The sequence below is a fragment of the Zeus faber genome, assembly GCF_960531495.2.
Source record: "Zeus faber genome assembly, chromosome: 3".
In the NCBI taxonomy this organism is placed as follows: domain Eukaryota; kingdom Metazoa; phylum Chordata; class Actinopteri; order Zeiformes; family Zeidae; genus Zeus; species Zeus faber.
Genome location: NC_137190.1, coordinates 5,970,680 through 5,996,884, shown reverse-complemented (window position 1 = coordinate 5,996,884; position 26,205 = coordinate 5,970,680). Strand labels below are relative to the sequence as shown.

Sequence of the window (26,205 nt, the reverse complement as noted above, 5' to 3'; positions counted from 1 at the left end):
CTGAGCCTGATTTCCTCTGAACACGCCTGTGGGACAGACACAGGGGCATCAGGCAGCGCCGCGCCAGTCACCCAGCCCCGATTTGATTTCAGACGTGGCCTCGTCGTCCACGCCTGAAATCAACGGACGTCTTCCACGCGTGTCCACGCCCCCGCCCCCCGCCGCCGCCGAAGAACCTTAAATCCTCCGACAGGAAAAATAAAAAAATAACAACTCAACCAACCCAGAGGCAACAGAGACAAACGTCAAGAAAGGGGAAGCGGGGGGGGATGCGCTTCCCTGGGCGGCTGGTAGAGCCGACGCACCTCGGCAAAGTTTTGCAATCTTGCCGGGGGAAAAAAAAAAGTTATTCCATAACGTGAGCGTTATGGAATAACTTCAGGACCGATTCTTATTTCTCGGGGCGTCGTCCGTGATTTACTGCGAGTACAGTGAAGGAGACGTCTTGCCTCGTGCACTATCCAAGCGTGAGACAAGATGTTTCCCTGTATTTTTTTTTTTCCCTTCGAAAAAGCTTGGGTGAGTGGGTACTAAGGAAAGAAAAAAAAAAAAGAAAACCACTTCTCTCCTCCATCTCGACAACACGGCGCTTACAGAACATGCAGGTCGGCACCGGAACACCAGGACGAGGCTTACCGTCAATCATCATGTAGATGAAAAACATTGGGAACTCGCATTCGATTCCGTCGAAAAGCTGCAGAGAGGGGGAGAGAGAGAGAGAGAGAGGGGAAACGCTTTACTTTTCTTTCCCCCTCCGGAGCATTGCAGGAAAAAATGAAGCGCGGGGACTTGAAAGCACCAAATCACACGACCGTCAGCCGGCGGTGGTTGCGAAAGGACAAAGATTCACAGAGAACGCATTCGGCCGCGACCGACGGGATCACGGGCACCGACGGCGGTTTGGTTTTAAGGACTCCTGAAGGTCGCGTGCGAGCGTGTCAATGTTAAAGCTTAGTTTGTGAACTAAGTGGAATAGGGAGCTGGACATTTCTGGGTCCACTCTCCACTCGGGATAGAACGCAGAGAAGCATGTTCTCGGTTTAGGGTTTTATCCCGGATCAAGGCACAAACACAAACTCAGCACGCACACACACACACACACACACACACACACTGACAGGTCGAGGGTTCGAGGGACGTTGACGCTCGACACACATTGGTGGAGGGAGAGATGGTTGCGACGTTTACATTCAGACACATAACAGAAGTTTTTAGTAAATCCACAGCACACAACAATTTGCAACCTGCAACAATTTTCACACCTAGTCCAAAGTTAATTTTCAATCAGGGAATCCCAATAAAGAAATGCAGAAATGCATGGTGAACATACTGTAAATAATTAATATTAATAAAAGGCTTAAATTGTACACATTAATCTTAAAAGCCTGCTGACCACAACAACACGGAGGCTTTGGGCCGGACCACCTGACAGTACTACTACCACTACTACTAATCTTCTTCTTTTTCTTTGGGCCGCTCTCGTTAGTGGTGGCCAAAGCGGATCATTTGCCTCCAACACCTTCTGCTCTGCGCATCTTCCTCCTTTACACCAACCGCTTGCGTGTCCTCCCTCGCCGCCTCCATAAAGCTTCTCTCCGGCTTCCTCTTTTCCTCTTGAACGGCAGCTCCATCCTCAGCCTCCTTCTCCCAATGTAACTCTCATCTCTCCTCCACACGGGTCCAAACCATCTCAATCATGCCTCTCTCGCTTTTCCACCAAACCGTCCAACCCGAGCTGTCCCTCTAATGTACTCATTCATTATCCTGTCCATCCTTGTCATTCCCAATGGAAACCTCAACATCCTCAACTCTGCCACCTCCAGGCACATGTATTCTGTCTTACTCCTGCTGACTTTCATTCCTCTTCTCTCTAATGCATGCCTCCACTTCTCCTCAACCTGCTCCCTACTCTACGGATCACAATGTCATCCGCGAACATCATAGTCCACGGAGACTCCTGCCTGATTTCATCTGTACATCACCAAACAAGAAAGGGCCCAGAGCTGATCCTTGATGCAATCCCACCTCCACTTTGAATGCCTTCATCACGCCTACTGCACACCTTACTACAGTCTGACTGCCCTCATACATATCCTGAACCACTCTTACGTACTTCTCTGCCACCCCCGACTTCCTCATGCAATACCACACTTCCTCTCTCGGCACCCTATCATATGCTTTCTCTAAATCCACAAAGACGCAGTGAAACTCCCTCTGGCATTCCGTGTACTTTTACGTACACGGAAAAGTACACGGAATGCTGAATTCCGTTCAGCATTCTTAAAGCAAACGTCACATCTGTAGTACTCTTTCCCGGCATGAAACCGTATTGCTGCTCGCTGATCCCCACCTCTCCTCTTAACCCAGCCTCCACTACCCTTTCCCATGGCTTCATGCTGTGGCTGATCAACTTTATTCCCCTGTAGTTACTACAGATCTGTACATCTTCCTTATTCTTGAAGATGGGTACCAGTACACTTCTTCTCCACTCCTCTGGCATCCTCTCCCTTTCCAGGATGGTGTCTTGTTAGCAACGCCACTGCCATCTCACCTAAACATTTCCATGCTTTCCCAGGTATGTCATCTGGGGCAACTGCCTTTCCACTCTTCATCTTCTTTAATGTTGTTCTCACCTCATCCTTGCTAATTTGCTGCACTTCTTGATCCACTATCACTCACACACTTGATCACTATCATCTACTCTTCTCTCTCTCTCATTTTCTTCATTCATCAACTCCTCAAAGTACACCTTCCACCTTCTCAACACCCTCTCCTCACTAGTCAGCACATTCCCATCATTAACCTTCATCCCCCGAACCTTCTGTACATCCTTCCCAGCTTGGTGCTTTTGTCTTGCCAATCGGTACAAATCCTTCCTCCTTCCTCCTTTGCCCGACCTCTCATACAACTCGTCGTATGCCTTTTCCTTTGCCACTTCACTTTCCGCCTTGCGGCGCATCAGCTTGTACTCCTGTCTACTTTCTTCATCTCTCTGACCATCCCATTTCTTCTTCACCAACGTCTTCTGCATTATGCTCTCTTGTACTTTCTCATTCCACCACCAAGAGTCCTTGTCTTCCTTCCTCTTCCTCTTCATGATACACCGAGTACCTTCTTGGCCATCTCCCTCACCACTTCTGCAGTTGTTTCCCAGTCATCTGGTAACTGTTCATTCCCACCTATCGCCTTCATTAACTCTTCCCGAAATTGCATGCAACACTCCTCCTTTCTCAACCCCCACCATTCTATCTTTGTCTCTTTCACTCTCTTCCTCTTCTTGGCCTCCAGTCATCCTGCAGACCACCATCCGATGCTGCTTAGCAACACACTCCCCTCCCACCACTTTGCAGTCACTAATATCTTTCAGATTGCACCTCCTGCATAAGATGTAGTCCACTTGTGTGCACCTTCCTCCACTCTTGTATGTCACCCTGTGTTCCTCCCTCTTCTTGAAATACATATTCAAAACAGCCAATTCCATCCTTTTGGCGAAATCCACCACCATCTGTCCTTCCACATTCCTCTCCTTGACACCATACCTCCCCGTCACCTTCTCGTCACCTGCTGTATGTCTCTGATCCCTTCGCCAACATGCCCATTGAGATCTGCTCCAACGACCGCTCTCTCTCCCTTGGGGACGCTCTCCACCACCACATCCAACTCACTAAAGATTCTTCTTTCTCTTCCGTCTCAAATCCAACTTGGGGAGCATATGCACTGACCACATTCATTATCACCCCATCAATTTAGAGCTTCATGCTCATCACTATGTCCGACACTCTCGTCACCTCATAAAACACTCTTGACATATTCTTTATTCAAAGCTATCCCGACTCCGTTTCTCCTGCCATCCTCTCCATGGTAGAACAGTTTGTACCCGGCTCTGATACTCCTGGCCTTACTCCCCTTCCACCTGGTCTCTTGTACACATAGCACATCTACCTTCCTTCTCTCCATCATGTCAGCCAGCTCTCTCTCTTTACCCTTCATAGCGCCAAAGTTCAAAGTTCCTTCGCTCAACTCTACTCTCCTACCCTTCTTCCTCTCCTGCTGTCTCCGGTCACGCATCCCCTCTTCTTCTTCTTTGGCACGCAGTAGCACAATTCTCGCTGGCACCCTGGCTAACGGCACCAGTGGCAGACGTTGTTAACCAGGGCCTCGACCGATCCGGTATGGAAGTCAGATTTGTTGTCCGCATGTTTCATTTGGCATGGTTTTTAAGCCGGATGCCCTTCCTGACGCAACCCTGTCTATTCATCCGGGCTTGGGACCAGCACTGATGATACACTGGCTACTACTACTCCTACTAATAATAATAATAACAATTATAAAAATAATAATAATACATGTTTTAATTATTATAGAAGAAGGCGGCAAGTCAATTGTGAGGCAGACTTCACTTAGGAAATGGATTTCCTTTAAATTACATTAACATCATGTTTTTAATCTGGCTGTGTGAATAAGTGAGAGGTGGGAAGGACAGCGGCAGGTTGGCAGCTGCTCAGTTTTGCTGCTCGGCTGAACGTGGAGAAGCCAACACTGTGAGCCAGGTGCTTGTGAGGCTTTTCCAACCAAGTGACATAAACACCATCACTTTAACTATTGAGGCATAAATCCTATTATGGATCTCACACACCTGGCTCACACAGCATGTCTCTCTCGCACACGCACACACACAATGTTTTCACAAGCATATAGGCGCACACTATGCACATATTCATAAACACACAAAGACACACACATTTTGATGTGTATTGATCTAGTGCGTTCAACCTTGCGTCATTATTACACCAGTGACACGTACGACTATTTAGATGTGTAGAACAATTGTTTCATCCATATGCTTGGGAGCGTTTTGGAGAGACATGTTTCATATCACTGTTCCTTTATTTCCTGGTTTGTAGCCAACTGTTACACTTACACAAAAGAGAGAAACCCTTAAAAAACTAAACAACCCTGCCGTGCCTGCTTGAAATTTTTTTATAATTTCCCTGAAAGATCCTGTCGACAAGTGACTCACACAGGAACATACACATGTATCTATCCTAACATTATATAACCCCCATTGTCACCTGATCAGTTTCAGTAAAAGCAGGAGATTCGATAGCCCCTTCCAGATCCATCGTTCCTGAAGTATTTTAAATGTGTGTGCATGCTTGTGTCTGTATGTATGTATGTATGTATGTATGTATGTATGTATGTATGTATGTATGTATGTATGTATGTATGTATGTATGTATGTATGTATGTGTGTGTGTGTGTGTGTGTGTGTGTGTGTGTGTACCAACCTAATTATAAATATCGTATAATAGCAGCCTGACTATCTCAGTTCCTCATCTTTTTCAATAATCTCCTTGGTGATGGGAGATAAGAGAGATTATCTCCTAATGAAATAAAGGATGATGGTGATTAAAACACACACACACACACACACACACACACACACACACACACACACACACACACACACACACACACACACACACACACACACACACACACACACACACACACACACACACACACACACACACACACACACGCAGTTCATACAGACATTGTAAACTGATATCGCTGGAGTGTTGTGTAAGTGTAGATGTACTTCTGTCCGCTGGCGTTTTCAGTAGCTTGGATGGAACAGGCACCGCATGAGCAGGTGTGCAGTGCTGCAAGGTGTGTGTCTCAGTGGAGACAAGAACAAAAAACACTAGATATGTGAGAGAGAGAGAGAGAGAGAGAGAGAGAGAGAGAGAGAGAGAGAGAGAGAGAGAGAGAAAATTGTTGAGAGAATTGGAAAGAATGGTGAGGCACTCCCATAAAAATGCAAATGGGCCCAGGACAGACTTGGTGCAGTACGACCATGCACTTGAAGTGAGGGCTTTTGGAGATGCAGCCAACATCTATTGCTTGCTGACTGAAGTGTTCTAGTTCAGATCAAAATCATAACCACTAGTAAACAAAACCTTATTCAAAAAAGGCCAAATAATGCATACTATAATTCCTATGCATTATACACATTAATAGGTCAGAATTTTGGAGTTACTGTTCAACAATTTCCCATGAAGCATTGATTAAAAATGAAAACAGTGCGGTGAACCACATAATCTAAAGCAGTGATTCTCCTTTTTCACATCAAGGATCCTCAATTTGATGCAAATTAGGCCTTGGACCCCATTTGATAAGGTTTTGTCTCTGGGATGCCAAGAAGATTTTTAATGTTTGATATGATTCAGTCCAAACTTCCATACCCCTCTATACTAAAGTTAAAAAATGATAACATGTTGACAATAATCACAAAACACTCAATATCGTACATTCTTTAACAGTGATAATGACTCGTTAATGACATAAGGATGACATCTAAATAGACCCTTAGGGGTCCCTGGACCCCACCTTAAAAACCACTGATCTAGGATGCATGTGTAGAAAATGAGTGCCCTGATCATGATAAAGCTGTGATGGTGGAGGTGTAGAGCGATCCAGCGGACACATCTGGATCTCTCTTGAGAGCTACAGTTGTGCTACTAACTTCACAGTATGAAGATAAATAGAGAAAGACAGAAACAGGCAAATTTAGAGAGGAGGAACAGACTGTGAACAGTTGGCTGCTGCAATCGAGCAAGAGACAGCGAGAGAGAGAGAGAGAAGCAGTGGTCCGCTGAGGCCTGTGCCGCTGGCCTGTGAGGGCTGTAAACAGGCAGCGATCCCTGGTGCTTTGTGGCTGAGCAGCTCCACTGATTGCTAAAACTGTCCATCACACAGGCTGCTGCTCCCCTTCAATGGTAAACAAGTGAGGACCACAGACATCTGCCCGACCGCGAATTTTCCCTCCGCCATCGACTTCAACTACAGTCGATATCCTTCACAGGAAAACCCGCTCTACAATCCGACCATTTTTAACAAGATAAAGAAGAGTCTGCATAAAACGACACAATCCGAAGTGTTACAGCTCCACATGTTGGATTTGCATGGTTTGGAAAAGCACACCAATGTGTGCTTCATTCATGTTGATTTTTAAGGAGAATGTTATTTTTCCAGAAAATAGAAAGGTGCCCTGCCTGTCTTTGGGTGGTGAGTCACAATAAAGCCAAAAGGTATGGGGGCATTCAATAATCTAAATAAGGGAAGGAAGGTGATTTAAAGCTGCTTCAAAGTGTTCCCGGTGTATGCCCTGCACGCCTCGATTGTGTGGGTGGAGGAGGCTTACGTCACCCAAGGACTCCCTTTTGAGATGAGCCTTTTGGTTGTTGTTTCCAAATCCAAGGTTGGGCCCTACACCTTTCCTTGGATGATGAAATGGGGACAGCCCAAAGCCTTTCAACTTTTTAAGACACATCCAACACATATTGCACGCAGTGGGAGTGGAGAGCAGCACTGCATCAAACTCCTGCCTGCATTTGCTAAAATAGATTGAAAACAAGAAGGGGGATCACTGGCATCGAAGCATCCTGCAGCTCACAGGTCGTGCTGTGCAGTCAGAGCAATTTTCGGTCGATAGAAACATTGAAAAACATAGCTTCTGCTGCAAATTATACACAGCAAAACATTTTATGCTTGAAGGTTATCCATTTCAGTATTTGTTACTTCTTTATGATTCAGCCCTGGCGCGATAAGCCTGCATGAGTATACATAGCACAAACAAATGAAAACTGGTGGTAATAAACTTAAAATATAGAGGCTATAACTGTAACTGCAAATAAATGCAAATACATGTACATCAAACAACAGTGACCTTTCTCCGTCAACTGGACCTCTTATGAACTTGTTGAGTTTGTGTTATGTGCTCATCGAAAAGAAGAAATGGAGATTTCAGTTCATGCTGGTTTTACACAGAAAAAGAGATCCAGTCCGATAATCCAAACGTGTCTAATCACCAGTACAAGGAAAACTACATTTTTTTTAATCAATATGGGTAATATCCAATTTACAGCATTATCATACGTGCCTCTATACATCTAATTTACATCATACGCTTCACTTGAGGTCATGAATATGTTGGCAAGACTAAAAGTAAAGAACCAATCAATGAACACAAAACACAACATGCAGAAACCATCCACAGTATCCTGTAGCTGTGAACTTCATTGATACTCCAGATCTTGAGAGGATCTTGACAGGAAAGGAATGTCTAACCCTAACATGCACGTCTTTTGGGGTGGAGGAAACTGGGGCACCCACAGGAAACCCACATGAACATGGGGAGAACACGCAAACTCCTTACAGAAAGGCCCCTGTCGGATTTAAATCCATCCGGATTCTAACCCAGAACCGTCTTGCTGTGAGGCAACAGTGCTTACCACTGAGCTGTCATGCCCCCAATTGAGCAGATAATTGGATCCATACCCCTGCAAAGACTGGCTCTGAAATAGAATTCTTGACAAAGAATTATATTTGAGCATATTTTAAAAAAAAACCACTTGCCTTTACTATGATTTATTTAGCAAAGGGTGTGTTTCTATGCAAATGGTTATTTTGCCTTTTTGCCCTATTTTGTTACCAATTTATCCCAGATTATATTTTTCCAGCCCTTAACAGTCTTGTAGACATATCAAGGTATTTATGTAATTTAAAAACCCTGTAGATATAAACACAGACTGTATATATATGTATTGGTTGTGCTACAGACACTGTCCATTTATTTCTGGGTAGAATAACAGACCAAATTCTGGCCAAATGTGACGCACTGCAGATTTAAGGTACTTTTGATGCCGTAGGTGACTTTTCACATCATTTGGAAGTGGAGAATCAAAGCTTCAAAACAAGGTGTCACTTGTGTGAATCAAGCAAATATTTTTAAAGCTATGACATGTTCATGACGAAGATGCGGCAAACTGTGTTTCTGAGATAACCACCCTCAAAGTTTTCCCAACACTTGGCTTCATTCAGCCAGCTCTCAGAATGCAGATGGATTGGAGGACCAACAGAGGCACATGGCTACCTGCCACATGGCTACTTGACACCCTGCTGAATGGACACTTGATACCCTGCTGAATGGGGCAATCTCTGCATTGTTCTAGTGTTTTGAGGGAATGTTGATGAGCATCATTGACACACAACCTCTTTGTTTTAAGAAAAACATACAGTATATTCAGTAAGAATATACTCTATGTTTTATAAATGTGGAATTATTTAGGAGTTTGAAAGTGCGGACAACACAGCAAAAAGTACTGTCAATAATATTAGTCTTTGTATATCAATCTCGGTGTGTCATCTAATATATAAATGTGTGTATGCCAAATATCTTCAAAATTCTTGGAGTTATTATGTTGGTTAACCCAACCCTACATTTTATTTTTGCCCCTGGCTGCATTTGCAGGTAAACTTGAGAATCTTGTCCATTGCTACTTGTTCATAGTCTGCATCACCACCCTCAAAGTCACGTCACATAAAATGAGGTCCGGGATAACGCCGGTATCAGATTCATCATTGCTGTTGGAGAACTGACTATCATCGCGGAAAATGAAGTCCAGTACACGCTGCTTACACTGACTTGGATCTATCGCACTGGTCAGATTATGGTCTGCGATATGATGTAGATCTGCCATCCGCTCCTGATAATCCATTACAACACGAAGATGAAAGTTTTCACAGACAAGAGAAACTGAAGGCTCCTCATCTTGTTTATGGAAGTGATGTGAGCTCTTCTTCTTTGCGTGTTACGCCGCTTACATAACGAATCCAGGTGGTTTGTATAAAACACGTAAGATTTAAAGGTTGAACTCTATCAAAACGATTTGACATTGTGACTTCACATCACATGGAATATGGATGAATGCTGAATCCTTTAAAGGAAACCATCGATCGGCGTTGTTCTGCGCTGTTCAGCGTCTTAGTAAGTGAACTGCATTTCCCCATGCAATCTAACAGGAACATTTAACTTGATGATTTAACATTTATCTAGTATCTGTATGTCAAACTCGGCTTTGAAAATACATTGAGAGATTAAAAAAAAAACACAAAGGAACTCGAATCTGGAAAAATCACATTTTCCTTCTAGAAAGGATTTTTCAACTAATTTGGCAGCTCGTGGAGATTTTAGGAATGGGCAACAAGTTGGATTTTACTGCGGTGGGTCACAAATATAAAATATGTGTTCACAACAGATGTCAATTCAGCTATGATGATATATTTTTGGAGGATATGATTATATCTTGCTTTCAGTTTGTCTTAACATTATTCTGAGCTCATTGCGTACACAACCACTCACTATAAGAAGATTCAATTCCCAAATAAATATTTGCCTGATGACAGTCTTGGGACGAAGACATCCCACCAACTTGCAAAGCTGGCATTCAAGCTGGAGGTGTTCACTTGAAGGTTGTACCTTTAGAGCGTCGGCACAAAACTACACTGAGAAAGATCACTATTCAGCCTTTAAGAGGGAGTACAATAACATAGCCCAACATGAAGAGAATTCTGCTCTTCGAATGGAGATTCCCCCCCACCAGTTCCAACATCCTCAGGGAACAATCAGCTTACCATGAGAAAGATCTTCACTGCAGCATCCTGAGTGCAGGCTGAAGCAATATTCAGCATTTCCTTCCCATTAGGTGGACTCACATCAAGCTCTTTCTCTCTTGCCCCATGGTTACCTTAATTTTCGGTTAAACCCTGTTCACCAAGCTTAAATCTACTCAGAAACCCTTGATTTAAAAAAAACAATTATTTCTTTTGCTGCATAGCTTGTTGTTCTGGTGCAGTACAGAATTAGTGGGTTATGCGCTTGCCATCCTTTTTTGAAAAATCCCCAAACTCCGCAACCCACCATTTCCAGCTTGCTCTCAAAAATCTCTTTTGCCATTCTATCACATTCTGGAAATTTGTGAGCGCTGGATACCATCCAATTTTCAGCATCGACAGCCCCATGGCATCCGCACTTCACTTTAATCTCCCAGCCCTGAGTTTCAGTCACATATCGACTGATGTTCTGCAAACTTTGGTTTGTGACCTGCTGGATTTCATCCAATTTAAATATACTATGAAGTGCCTAGGTCTGTCTCAGTGTATCCTGTGGTGATTGCTCTCGGGGCAGATTATAAATCGCTCAAAATGAATTGAGCTTTGGGGAACTCTGAATGGTAATGCTCATGCTACATACATACAGTATGAGTCTGTAAGTCGGTCATCTGCAAGTCATCTCCCATTAGCCCACCGAGAGAACTATAATTCATATGGGCATTAATTATGTGGTTGAATTCACCTACCACAGCAATTACCCTCACGGCTGAGATACAACTTACTTGCCATTCTTCTTATAATTATTCACATTTAGAGTTGAGTGCAAACAGGGCAGGAACAAAATGGCAGCTACATCATTACACATACGCATCCATGCAGTTAGCTGTTACTGTCTTCAACAGAAAATAATGCCAATCTCGCCCAACCTCACACATATTAATTGTTAATAGGGATTTTTAAAGTGACATATGTTACATGTGCTGGGTAATTTGGGGCTTGTAAATAGCAACTTAGTTAATCATCCTTAATTCATTTTTAAAATGTCAAGAAACTGCTTGTCTACTCTGCCATCTGTCCTGCATTTCTGAGCTTATTAATTCTGGGAGGTCAGTGTTCAGCTAATATAATGCTTTAAGTTGCTTTGCTGCCTGGATTCAGTGTTGCTTTGCTTAGCAAGCTATTTCTGGTAATGCACCATCATTTGGCCAGAGTCACGTGCAATTCCCATAAGTAAACATGTCAGTGCATTGAAAAATAATAAAAATCCCCATGATATCATCATTCAAACTGGGCTGACAGTAGAGACTGCAGTACCTCTGTATGAATGACTGAATTTATACGTTACTTCGGTGCCATCCTACCACCCCACTGCTACATATTCTATTTACTTCCAGACTATAAGTAATACATTTCTTGGTTCCCTATAGGTAATTCAATACTGATTAAATTAAACAGTAGAGCAAAATTCAATATTTATAGCCAAGGAAAGCTCATTTATATAAACACTGTGCTTCTTTTGGAGTATATCCTCTTCTATGTAATTATCTCTTCCAAAGGTCCTTCGTTCATCTTTCATAGGGCTCCTCGCTGTCCTTAATCTCACTAAACATTTTAATTTGTGGATAGTTGAGGACACCATAAAATTAATTCCGGATTTCATTAAGTTTGTACATTTGGCACAGTGTTCTCTTCCTCTGCGCCCACACAACAACTAATCAGAACATGAAGATGGAGGATACCTCAACTAAGGGTAGCATGTAGGGACAAGAGACTAGGCATGCGGAGAATTTCAGAACCAACAACAGATTCAGTTACACAAAAAAGTACATAATTGTGGTCTCACAAACCCATCTCTGTCCTGCACTTAGGAAACAGTAACCGTACATAACCCTGTCTCTAAATGCAAAGCGATTGACTTCATTTCTCTCTGTGTACACGTCCTCACATCCTAAACTCTGACAAGGCTCATATCCTTCTCTTGTGCACGCACCATTTGTTAAAACGTCCCGCTCAAACACTTTTTGGGAAGCCTGTTTGCACGGATCTCAATTATCCTGTTCCGCAGTCTCATCACACAGACGTTCCCGTGGCCCTCGCAGGACTCCAAAACCCACATCTCCTGAATAAGCAAGGATTGGTGCATATTTATGAACAGCCAAAACGTGTCTAATAGCTCTATTCTGAATTAATTCACATGCTGGATATTTCTAAGAGCCCCGTAACGCCGCATCTTAATCTAAGACTGGAGACACATGCTTAGTCGAGTTTAGAACATATACAGAATTCGGCATGTTTAAGCATCTTAACTTTAGTGCTCTGCAGCCTGAACAGAAACGACTGTGGAGCATTTCACAAAAGTCATGCTTAATTTGTGATTCATTTGTGATTCATTCATTTGTGTGTTATTTTCAATATTGACAGTATTTCCCATGATCTGGCTTTCTTTCTCAGTATTAAAATTGGTATTAATGGGTACAGGTTTGTACCCGTTTCTGAATTGCAATACTTATTTATGGTCATTCTCCACTTATCCCAGTATTTGTTGCATGAAAAAAGGATCAATCATCCTCAACATCCTCTGGCATCTCCTCTTATGATTCATCCAGCAAAACAACATCATCATAATCCAGAGAATGATGGTTATACTAACAATGACACCACAAATCATAAATAAAGAATCTGAAGAAATACTTCTGTTTGAAACAAATACAGATGTTAATACATATGAAGTAATTAGGCAGGGATTGATCAAGGAAACACATTTATGCAGGTTTATGAATGTTGTGTTTTGGTTATTGTGCACTCATTGTGGAAGAGAAACAGAAAGGCCAGTCCAACCTGTCTATCACAACCGACATCTATGTTCTAATAGAATATACTGGGTCATACTGAATATCATTGTTCATCAAAGGAACAAAAGTGTGAAACCAGTTCTGGGCCATATACCGGTATTTGACGCCCAGTCGCCCACAGGTGAGGCAGAGACATGGGCGCTAAAAGGAAAGACCCCCGACACCCACCTTCATCTCAGCAGGCTTGTAGTAGCGGCGGTTCTTGTCCTCGTTTGCGGTGCGGTAGCCGTCACGGAGGAAGCGCTTGAAGCCATACTTTCCGCGCAGCTTGCGTACGATCTTGTCCAGCGTCTGGCTGTAGAGGGCGTCGTCGTCCACTGCGAAGGCCGGGTAGCTGATGGTGGGCAGCAGTGCTGCATCTGTGTTCTTTGGAAGAAAAGAATAACCAGACGGTTCACAAAAGTTTTGTCGACTGTCGTCCTTGAATATTCTTGTTCTGTGCGGCCTGCATCTGAAAAACAATTGCATTCAAGTTGAAAAGCTATCATATTGATAGCATCACTAAACTGATTTTTTGGTCACGCATGAAAATTATACATTATTATACAATTATACAGATATATAGAATTAACAATGACAAAATCCATTTTCAGTAAATTAATGACTATATTATCAAATGTGTAATTTCACCATGAGCAATTCAATAGAACCAAAAACTATGCTTAGCATGCACAGACAGACAGACAGACAGACAGACAGACAGACAGACAGACAGACAGACAGACAGGCAGACAGGCAGACAGGCAGACAGATCATGAATCTACTCTCCCTCTCCTCACTCTTCAAATAGCAGTTTGAGTCAGATAAGCTTGAATATTCAGTCAGTCAGTCAGTCAGTCACTCAATTTTAGGTGCTCAGAGCTCAAACAGATGCTTTCACGCCACTTAGTGTGTTTCATAAAAAGGAGCTTAATCCACAATGTGGAGGTGACCGTGGCGGACACAGTCAGGGCGAATGGCAGATTGGAGTTTAAAGAGCTTTTTGTGATCCGCTACGATTCATTTGTAACTACACTTCATTGGTTAACAGGAGAAACGTATTCTATGTCATTACAAGCAAAAAAAAAAGAGCTTCTATAGATGTGACCCGAACCCTAAACCTAACTCTTAACCTGACGGAGGGAGGGGAAGGAGGGATGTGATCAAACTGAAAACAAAACCAACAAAGATGATGAATATGAATATACTATTCAAATTGGGTTGGAAAATGTGGCGCAGGCTGGTGAAACGGAAAGGTGAAAAGCATCATTTTCAAAATCTGCTAAAAGAGGTATCATTTCGTCCAATGAATGGTCAAGTAAATGTAATCGGGTATATCTACTGTAAAAGGGGTTACAGGCCACCTCTGCTGCTGAACTTCATGACCATCGCAGCCTTCCCCCTAATTGCTGCTCTCCCTCTCCAAAAGCCGCCACATTCCTCACATGTAAGTCTGAGTCTCATGCATAATGAACTGTTCCAGTCTCACCTGCATAAACCATGAGAGGCCTCCACACCACCCATCACATCCACACACCTCCGGCCACTGCCACCTAATTTTCCCACCTCCAGCATTATGCTCCTCCATCCCTCCATCCATCACTCCTGCCATCCCTCCTCCACTCCCCCCCCCATTCTCCATAAATACGTCGTGTTATTTAGCTGCTGCCTTCCACGTCTCATCACGCTCATTTCCCGCGTGCTCGCAGCAGCCCCGGGCGCTTGAGACGCGCCTCTTGTTGTGAAGTGATGATTTGTCTGCCGAGGAGCTTGGAGATTGAATCCTCAGATTGGCACTCAGTCCTTTCCATCCCTTTCCAAACATCTCACCTCCCGCTCGCCTTCCTTGCACCCACTCACCTTGATCCAACTGTTGGTCCGTCTACCACAGGGGAAATACACATAAGGGTAAATAACTGCATCATCTGGACGCAGGTTGAATTTATTTCGTTTGCCGGAAAAGGCGTGATTTGAAATATAACTAGGTCAAATAAAGTACATGTAGATGCTGGGCTGAGATAATCAGTATGGAAGATTGAGTGATGTTGATCGAGTGATGTACAATGGTCCACAAATGCATTCATAAAAACATAATAATGATAACAAAAAATAATGTTTCCTCTTCGGGAACAGACAGAGATCTCTATGAAAGGTTGTTTGCTTATTATAGTTGAGGGTTCTGAGTTTGGAGACGCCTGCCCAGGGTGCGTGGCTGACCGTGGAGTTTGCATGTTCTCCCCGCGTTCATGTGGTTTTCTGAGTATAAAAAGTATAATATTGTATATACAAACTGCACCCTCGAACGAGGACTGGCCTTTGGACTCGAGGGGGCCAGTGGAGGACGGCCGTCTACCTCTCCCCCATTGTTGAAATTCAGAGGAAAGATTCTGAGGAAATTTCTATTGTGAGCCGTGTGCACGTTCGATTTTTACGGCTGCCTCTACATTTTAAAGAGAGCCGTGTTCATTTGTGTGTCGCACAAAGGCTCATTAGGCTTATTCCTGGCAGTCAGTCGGGTCCGTGTAGACAATTAGTGAACTGAAAAAAAAAAAAAAAATGTTTCCAATACATCAATCCGTAGACGCAGACAGGGAGACAGACAGACAGAAAGACAAATGGACAGACAGTGAGGAAGCAGTCAGGCAGACGGATAGACTCACGTGGGAGCGGGACTCTCGAGGGAGCAGTGAGCTGAGGGTCTGCCTGTTTCTGTTGTGGGCGTCCAGGTCCACAAAGATCACCGACCAGGAGCAGCCCTGTGCACACACACGGAGCCACATCCGCATCAGGGCTCGAGGATCCTTCACACCCACAAACAGGCCGACACCGGCTGGAGGGAACAGGCTCTGTGTGGCCAACACAAACGTACGACGCCTCCGGAAACCGCTCGGCAACAACTCGCTCATACACACCGACTGCGTTTCACGTTTCACAAAACACATTTAGCAGCTCAGAAACGATAAAAAGAGGACACCTTTGAAACGCCTCCGCCATCACACCCCACACCTCCACAGATCAAAACCAGCCATCAGGAGTGCAGCTCTTACAGTTCTGTGCACAGCCACTACCCCAATCCCGCTGATGATATTTTTGGGCCGTCGAACTGAAAACACGCGGCGGTGTGTGTGAAGAGCGGCGTGGGAGTACTTCGACAGAATCGGTGATGAGGTCACCCGGCCACTTCACGGCGACCTGGTCAGCGTCGAACACTGTAGCGCCGTACTTAAAAGCCCCTCTTTCAAAGGGGCTGAGTTTCATGTTTTTACTCACAAGCGCAGCGAAGCAAAAGATTCCTGGTTTGAAAAGAGCTTGTAATTCTGCCCCAGGCCATTCCATCAGTGGAGCTTACATAAAGCAGGAACCTAGAGTCTCTCCTCAACCTGCTAAGCAATTTCTAATGTACTGCCAGTGCATAATAGATGAATATTTCCAGGGCCCGTTTTTCCAAAACAGGTCCGTGCGGGGCTTTTAGTCAAATCAGCAAGCTTCCTGTAGCTATTTGCATTTTGCAGTGGATTGTGGGGCACAAGTGAGTGGTTGTGACAAGGCGGTGGAGTGGGCCTTAGCCCCGACCAGGACATTTTAACTCCTAGTGCTGAAGCAGTGATTCGGTCCGGAGACGAGGGGGGTGGATGTGGATTTCAATCGGTGGTCTGACATTGTACTTTATACAGAACTGACGGGATAAAACATCTTCAGTTCTCATTAGTTCTCGCTAGAAACCAGTGTGTCCTGCACCAACAAGTCAACCGGATTTAGACTGAAAAGATAAATGTTTGTATAAAGTCTCAGGGTGAGTAAACCACCATTATTAATAATCATGGCAGTCATACCACTAATTAGTTTGCTTTCCTTTAGTTCAATTTGTTAATTGATTTTAATATGTTTGGCCCTGTTCTTTCGGGAAAACATGAATTACTGATCCTATCTGGACAATGAACTATTGTTTTTGTTGATGCTGACTGCACTGACAACATACTACTGACCTTATTCTGATTCCTTACAGCTATCTTGCACTTGTATCTGGCTGAATTTAAATGTAATTTATAAACAGGTGCTCAGGCACTTGAATTTGAGGTTGCTCCAATGGTCGATGAATGCTTTTATTGTTCCTAGCCTCTCATATAACTAGACCTCTCACATGCTAAACCAATAAATGTAAAATGTAAATGTAATTAGTTTAGTTGACTCAGCTGTGTTTAGCGTCGTTGGAAATGTATTGCAGTCAGGATTTGATATGATTACCTTCAAAATAAGTAAATAAATACATATAAAAAAAGCAGTGGTCTTCAACTACTTTGAGAGAAATATCACCTGTCGATTTAGAACATACATGTTGCATTGTCTCTTTTAAATCAATTGCGCACACAACATATCGGATCATCTGCATTTAAAACTTCAGCTTCTCCTCTCACCTTGTGACCTATGAGAAAGGATGCAAATTTAAATAATGATGAATAGTGGTTTTTTTTTTTTTTTTTTTTTTTTCAATGTTTCATTCATTCATTGTTTTATAAATATTATAATATTGTCTGGTTAAAGAGCTCATTCACACATTTCAGAAAATCCTTAATATGAAGAGTTTTAAGCCTGGAGTCATAACAACCAACTACGAGATGACCATAAAACATTTAATTCATAAAAAATAATATTGGAAAAAAGGAAAAAAGGCAAAGATAGAAGACTGTGTCTACAGTACATATATTCAGTCTTGTACCTTTGGCTTTTTTCCATTTTACAAAAAAAAAATAAAAGTTAAAAATCCCAATTGTTTTTGCTTCAAGCAAATTTCAGTTTTCTGTTTTCAGTTTTATGGTCACGATTCATCTTGGATGGTTTGGTTCCAGGCTTACAATCCATAATTTTAAGCGTATTCATAATACACAGCATCTATCTTTTGTTGTATTTGTTGTCTTGACGGATAAATAACTATTAGAGTGTGCAAAATGCATTGATTTCAATTTAGCGCTATTTAACAGGAGAAAAATCGGACAATCGTGCTCCGGGACACGATTCAATAGATTCGATTTTGTGACTATAAGCACGAAAATACATGTAACCGGGTTACACACACACACACACACACACACACACAACCACACACACACACACAACCACACACACACGCACACACGCACACACACACACACACACGCACACACACGCATGCACGCACGCACGCACCCGCACACACTGACACACAAACAGACTGACGCACATATGTGTGTTTACAAATATTATTCGTAAACACACAAAGGCACACACACTTTTTAATGTGTATTAAAGAGTGTGTATGTATTTGTAGAGTTTCTGATAAATGCATTTCCAGGAATGGTTACGCTAATGGAATAACTAGGTCAAAAAAAGTACATTTTATTCTTTTCAGTTTGGCCACATTTGCAATAGTTCCCACCGACAGAGAAGAGAAAAGAAGCAATAAAAACACAACAGACATAATAAGTGGCAGCTTTCTAAGTGAAAGGATTCACTTTCCTTTCCATTCCAAGGTATGATGGATGTTCCCCGGCTCTGGAATCTGCTCCAGACAGCAAAACAAATACATCCGCTAATGGACGTTGGGATGCAGACTGGGGGGGGATTCAGGGAGAAAGCGCAGTGGGGGCCATCGATCAAAGAAGGTGTAGCTACAGCACTCGGAGTGGAGCTGCTCGGCACGACCGCGGGTCTGGATTGTGCTCCACTCAGAAAACATTCAAGTGGAAGGAGGGATGGCGGCGTTAATGACACTGAGGATATCCAGTCATTTAGACGGCCGCGACATGTATGAAACCCCTTCTTCTGCACGGCGCGGGCTGGGGGGAGGAGGGTGGGGCGGGGGGCGGGGGGACAAAGGCGATCGTCAAGCACATCTCGGTGATGTACGAGGCACCATAATGGCCGTTTGCAGATTGGAAATAGAAAACATGAGCTTAATCCTCCTCATAACGGCTTTGTCATTAAGCTAAGCCGCTGAACTGGAAGTTGAGACGGGCGAGGAGGAAAGGAATGAGCGCGAGGGAGAGGACATTACTGGAATACCTGATTGCCGAAAAGGTTGAATCCGTTGATGGCCTCCAGAGCAGCTTTGGCCAGGCCCACGGAACTGTGGAGACACAAGACAACAAAGGTGAGCACACGATTCGAGAGCACTGAGGCTCAAACCACCAAACCACTGGGGCTCAAACCACTCGGTTTGAGCCTCAATCGACCCACTGCGTGAAAAAGGAAAAATGCCAGGAAGTGGGTGATTAGGATGCGTCTGCCCTGTGGCGCACCACTTCCAAAATGCTTATAGCTACTGTAACTATGAATACAGAAATAGGTGACAGAACAACGTCATAAAGCGCGACATTAATGAAAAAAATCACTGTCTTTATTGTAAAATGTTTGGAGTTCGCTGTGGTCTCAGTGTCCCCGCTCACTCAATGCTGGTTGTTTGGGATTAGGCCGTTCTCTTTTTCCTTCGATTTTTGTTCAGTTAGGGACGTAGAGATCCACTATCGGTACTTCATGCGTGTGCTGATTTCAACCAATAGGTGGTGCTCAGTGACACTATCTGTAATGCCCATTTGATTATGATAATATTGACCAGGATTGATGTCTTTCATTCGAGAACAGTCATACCATCAATTTACACCTCTCAAAAACCTGTTCTCATGCACAGTAACTCTTAGATTTCATACCACTGCACAAGAAGCAGAGCACAGGATGTGAACTCGTTTCAACACCAACCCAACGGCCAAGTTTGACATTGCATGAATAAATACATGTATTAACAAATGAAATACACAGTGATGCTAGGAACTGATGCCATGTGAGATTGGGGCTGACTCGCCCAAAGGAGTTCAGAGTTGAGGGTATGAATGATTCCAAACAACAATCGATTCAAATATTCAATAAAGCTCACAGCTCCTTGGAGTGTGGCCTTCCGAAGATAATGGATCTCTTTAAAAACACTATTGAATTTCACACCGGCTGGCCACTGTGATTGTGATGCAGACAAAATGGGAATCAATTCCACTGTCATTTGGCTTCCCTTTCTTCCCTGCACAGATAGATCGCCCTGAGGGGAGGAAAAAAGGAGGTAAAAAGAAAGGACACTTGGACACAACGCCGGAAGATCAACATATTCTATCTCCGTCCCCGTCCTCTCTCTCTCTCTCTCTCTCTCTCTCTCTCTCTCTCTCTCTCTCTCTCTCTCTCTCTCTCTCTCTCTCTCTCTCTCTCTCTCTCTCTCTCTCTCTCTCTCTCTCTCTCTCTCTCTCTCTCTCTCTCTCTCTCTCTCTCTCTCTCTCTCTCTCTCTCTCTCTCTCTCTCTCTCTGTGTGTGTGTGGTGTGTGTGTGTGTGTGTGTAGAGCAAGTGGACATGTGGGCTCTAGGAAAGCCTATCGATTTTCTGACCAAACTGCTTGCTGCATATGCTGCTAGATGGCTGCTTGCACCTCAGCGAGAGCGAGGGAGAGAGAGGTAGAGAGCGAGGTAGAAAAGTTGAAGGAGAGAAAGAGATAGAGAGAGAAGAGTGGAAGAGCAAGAGAAAGAGAGAGAGATAGAGAGAGAGAGAGAGAGAGGGAATTACTTGATGGTTTGGGTAATGAAGAGAGAAGAAAAAAGCAGCACAATGGAACAGTTTCAGTGGACAATCAGCTTCCTCTTCCAATCAGAAATATCTCTCCAGAGATGAGTCGAGAACAACACAAAACATACACCACGCATTTAAAATACATACAATTTGTGTGCATTATGGTGTGCATGGCCCCTGTGGGACATTAAAATTACTGCTCATCTCTTCCACAGCATTCTCTGCAAATAAACAAACACACTTGGTCACAGTGTTGTCAGGTTCCGTAAGAGGAATTATGCAATGGGACGTGCAAGTGCATCACCCGCCCAAGTGCAAGTTCAAGTTCAAGAGATTATTTGTCACATACATATACATACGGTCATACATATATGCTGTGAAATGTCATGACACCCGGTGATTACGCACTAAGCTCTATAAATACTAAAAAATACCAAAATGTGCGTAATCGACACAAGGTGCTCGCGCAGGCAGCCGCAAGGGGAGGCGCCACAATCGCGATTCTGGGTCCTATAATTATATAATAGAATTAATTGACTGTGTTGTATTAAAGAGGGTAATTATCTGCCAGGAAAACAAAGGAAAACAGCGACAAACAATACTGCAAACAGGTGAATGTCCCTCTTCACAATGTTAACTCTTAACATTGTGTCATACTTCCTGCTGGATATCTTGGAAAGCTGTTGCCAATAGCCCTTGGTTTACTGGCAGGGCCGGTTCTGAGCATAGGCCAGATAGGCGGTCGCCTCGGGCGCCAATCATCCTTGGAGCCAAGAGGAGTGAATAAAAATTAAAGAAAATAAAATCATGGGCGAAAATGTAACAGCAACCAGGGATGGCCGTGACCCTTTTATCGAACATTCCTCTTTATCTCGCTGTTTCCTCACACTACAACCAGCAACAAGTGAACATCTCCGCGTCCCTCTCCCCCACTCCTCTCCACCCGCATCCTCCCTGCACAGAACCACCCAGGACCCGCCCTCTCACCCTCTTTTCTGGACACCTCGCCCCATTAAGATGAACTGATGCAAATGACACACAACGCACCAATCAACTGGACACACATGTACACACTGCGTTACAATACTTAAATAAAGACCGAAAAAAGAATAACAATAACAAAAAAAAACAAAAAACTGTGGAAAATTGGTATGTCGTAGAAATTAAAAATGGATGACAAACAAGTGATGATTTAAATGATTTACTTAAATGCATAAAAATTCACCAAAATGTGAGAATTAAGTTCTCTGAAACGGGGGAGGATCCCCAGACTCTGAGATAATGTTGGGGGCAGTGTCGGATGGCAGGTTTGGGTGGAGTTTGGGCGGTGAGGTGGGGGGCGGGTGGGGGGTGATGCACCTGTACAGAATGTTGTGCTATGTGCACACTGCGGGGGCCTCCGGGGTGGCACCTTCTACAGATCTTGCCTAGGGCTCCAAAAAGGATAGAGCCGGCCCTGTTTGCCGGAGAATAAAAAACATGCTTCCAGGAGATAAGGAGTGGCAGAAATTGAGGATCTTTATCAAGACACTGAAAGAGGAAAGAGAGAGGCCAATTCGACCTTGGATAATAGATCAACAAGCCACGCACGTGCATTTCAGTGCCGACACAAGACACGCACGCGCGCACACACACACACACACACACACACACACACACACACACACACACACACACACACACACACACACACACACACACACACACACACACACACACACACACACACACACACACACACACACACAGGTGCTTCATCTAGATTAGATGCACTTCACATTTTAAACATGTTCCCATGTCTTTGTTGCCCATATTAGTCACTGTGATAGTGGCGCACAAGACTGATGATCCATACTCCATCCATTTTTGGAATATCATCACCAGAAAAAACCTAAACAAAAACATATACAATCAGAGATATCAAGGTTTATGGGCGCCGTTTCCAAAAGCTGATTTTGTTGAGTTTCCAAGAGCGACGGAACAGAGTGAGCGTCTGGAGAGTTAACGTCAATTGAGCGATTAAGGGGCGTGGTCTAAGGTCCGCTGGACCACGCCGTTCCAGCAGGACTCCGCCCACCTGCTGAGTGAGGTTCGACCAGGAAGAGGGGGCGGGACGAAATGAAACTTTTTGGCTAATGCTGCATTCGATTGATGTTAGAACTCATACAAGGACAAGTGACAAGGAACGGCCGTCAGTATTCAAGTCAGCCTTCCATTTCGGAATATCTGAGGAAGATCGTCCGGGTGTGAGTTTCCTGACCTGACTTCACAGAAACAACGTTCCCTTTGCACTGTTTTTCATTTGAAAACAGGTCTAACTTTTTTAACTACTCCGAATTCTATTAAAACTATCAGTGTCAAGGTGTCAAAACTACAGCGGGCACCCATGTTTTCCCCAAACAGCGGCGATGGAACATGTCTAGCTCGGAAGCGGGGGCTCCGGCATCAGAATTACCGGGTTCAGGCGTCGGACGCTTTTTAATTATTACTGTTGACATTTATTCCGGGGTCATTTCGTGCCAATTCACAATCGACATCAACTTTCAAAACAACCTGGCCAAACATCTGAAACCTCGGTTCGCCGCACAATTATCAGACATCTGAATACATCCATCGACGGAGTAAACATGTTTTTAATTTCGGCGTGGTATTTTCACTGGTTTTCAAGTTAATTAGGGTGGGGAAACTGCAGACGTGTGGCGTTGTGGGCGACGTTGGCAGAGAAACTCTCACAGCGACCGCTCCAGGACGGATGAGATTAAAATCCAAGTCAAAAACTGCCAATCAAAGCTGGAGACGTCTACATTTGCTCCCAAGTGATTTATGAATAAAGATATAGGGTGTGTGTGTCTGTGTGTGTGTGCGTGTGTATACGTGTGTGCGTGTGTCTGTATGTGTGTGTGTGTGTGTGTGTGTGTGTGTGTGTGTGTGTTGTAGACCTTGAGTGCAGTTCGGTGCTGCCGTTGTTGTACTTGCTCCCTCGTTCCCACATCCCGAAGTCCGGAACCCTGTAGGCCCGCTCCACACAGAAGACCAGGTTCTGGATGAAAGATACCTGCGCACACGCACACACGCACACGCACACGCACACAGACACACACACACACACACACACACACACACATCCCCACACACACAATTTCATCATAACCAACATCAATCTAAACTCAATAATTTGCATTGTTACGTTTTTATTTTTTTATATAGATATCAGATATGTTTACCTTTTGAAATCACCTGTTTATGTAACATGAGGGTCCAGACAACGTACAGCAAGGCCCAAAGCTATTCAGGCTGAGAATATCGCTCATGATTGCTAGTAACATCTCAGAATAAACCGAGAGACGGTCAATTGGCCTGACTTTCTGCTTATAGTTCAGCGTTTGAAAAGCTACCAAACCTTTGTAATAATATTTACAAAATCCCAATAACAACATCATTGCACTACATAGTCAATAGGCAGCTGGAAATCACTGTGACATTACATCTTATACTCCATCCCAAGCAACGACATATTCACGCGCACACGCGCACGCGCACACACACACACACACACACACACACACACACACACACACACACACACACACACACACACACACACACACACACACACACACACACTCTACAGACAGCCGTACAGTGACACAAAGCTACACAAAGCGCAGGATGACCCTTGATGCCAGTCCACCGTTAGTTTAACAGTTTCCCTGTGAACAGTGAAGGTGAGAAAAAGGCCCCCCGCAGTGGGTCCTTAAGGTGAAACGTTGCCCGCGGCGCCCCGGAAACGGTAATTGAGTTGGGATGAGAGTTGGATATTATCAATAGCTTCATTAACTTATCAAGTACCCGTATCACAACACCTCGGAGAATAAAACTCTGAAAGCGTTTTTAATGAGAAATGTGTCAACCCCCCCCCATCTCTGATTTTAAAAGAAAATAATAATGGAAAAAAAAAATGGCGGCTCAAGTCCGTCCAAGGCCAGCGGAGAGAGAGCGGAGGGGGGGGGGGGGGGACGAAGGAGAGATAATATCTGATGACTTAGAGGTCTTGAATGATTCAAAAGACCTGAGAGCCACGGCGCGTGCCTTGGTGCCCATGGAGGGAGCGAGACTTAATCCGAGGAGACGAAGCAGAGGGGAGGGAGGGAGAGGGGGGAATGGATGGGGAAGAAGAGAAGAAGAGGGAGAGAGGGGGGGGGGGGTAGATGGGGAGGGGGAGAGGGAGAGAGAGAGAGAGAGAGAGAGAGAGAGAGAGAGAGAGCGAGAGAGAGAATTAGGGAATAGATAGGGAGGGAGGGAGACAGAGAGAGAGAGAGAGAGAGAATTAGGGAATAGATAGGGAGGGAGGGAGACAGAGAGAGAGAGAGAGAGAGAGAGAGAGAGAGAGAGAGAATTAGGGAATAGATAGGGAGGGAGGGAGACAGAGAGAGAGAGAGAGAGAGAGAGAGAGAGAGAGAGAGAGAGAGAGAGAGAGAGAGAGAGAGAATTAGGGAATAGATAGGGAGGGAGGGAGACAGAGAGAGAGAGAGAGAGAGAGAGAGAGAGCGGTATAAGTTGCGTAGCATTTAAATAGGTCAGTGTTGAAAGGAGGGCAGATGTTTAAGTGACAAGAGTAAAGACCCAGAGAGAGAGAGAGAGAGAGAGAGAGGACGGGGATGGGCTCCGGCTCTTTTATTAGCGCATTTATGAGTGAAGTGACTAACAGGGGGAACTATATATTGTCTTAACGGTACAATAATGAACTCTATTGCCCACCTCGCCCAACGAGCCGCTTTTATGTCCCCGACACTGACTCGCACACCTCCCTGCCACACGTCCCCGTCTGGTTCAAACACACCGGGAATATTTCACATTTACTCATTCTCGGAGGGAGGTGGGTGTGGGGGGCGGAGGAGCATTTACCAAAGCATTTACATGTACACACACCTTGCGCTAATGGCATAGAGCTTTCAACGACGCATGCGATGATAATTAATAAAAACAACGTTTCTGAGCGGGAGGTTGATTGCACACATATCTTTCCATCCTTTTAATTGATCTCAGAGAACCGCAATCGTGACATTTTACACCGGGATTAATTGTCACACAAATAATGGCGACGAACAATTTACTTTGTTCGTTTTGTTCCGCTACCGAAAAGACACACGAGGTTGCTCAAATAAACTGGGGTGGAGGAAACAGCCGCAAAACAGCGGAACGGAAACATACGATTGAGGAATACGACAGTTTAAGTGCGATCGGGCGACCATGTAATGACTGTGACGGCTGCACCGAGTCAACCCCGCACACCTCGTAAAAAGTCACACGTGAAACGAAGTCACCGTGAGAGGCGGA

At 44.2% G+C, this 26,205-nt stretch overlaps 1 protein-coding gene across 4 annotated transcripts in view; it reads right to left on the bottom strand.

Moving 5' to 3' along the window:
• Nucleotides 1-26,205, bottom strand: part of phkb (phosphorylase kinase, beta) — a 103,483-nt gene that overhangs the window by 52,529 nt on the left and 24,749 nt on the right. For all 4 annotated transcript variants that reach the window (XM_079997811.1, XM_079997810.1, XM_079997812.1 and 1 more), the window contains 6 exons: nt 23,808-23,923; nt 19,329-19,392; nt 15,950-16,045; nt 13,479-13,676; nt 637-694; nt 1-26 (listed from right to left, as the gene is read on the bottom strand). The exon at nt 1-26 is cut by the window's left edge and continues 52 nt beyond it. In XM_079997811.1, coding sequence (XP_079853937.1) covers nt 1-26; nt 637-694; nt 13,479-13,676; nt 15,950-16,045; nt 19,329-19,392; nt 23,808-23,923 — 558 coding nt within the window. The remainder of the gene's footprint in view (nt 27-636; nt 695-13,478; nt 13,677-15,949; nt 16,046-19,328; nt 19,393-23,807; nt 23,924-26,205) is intronic.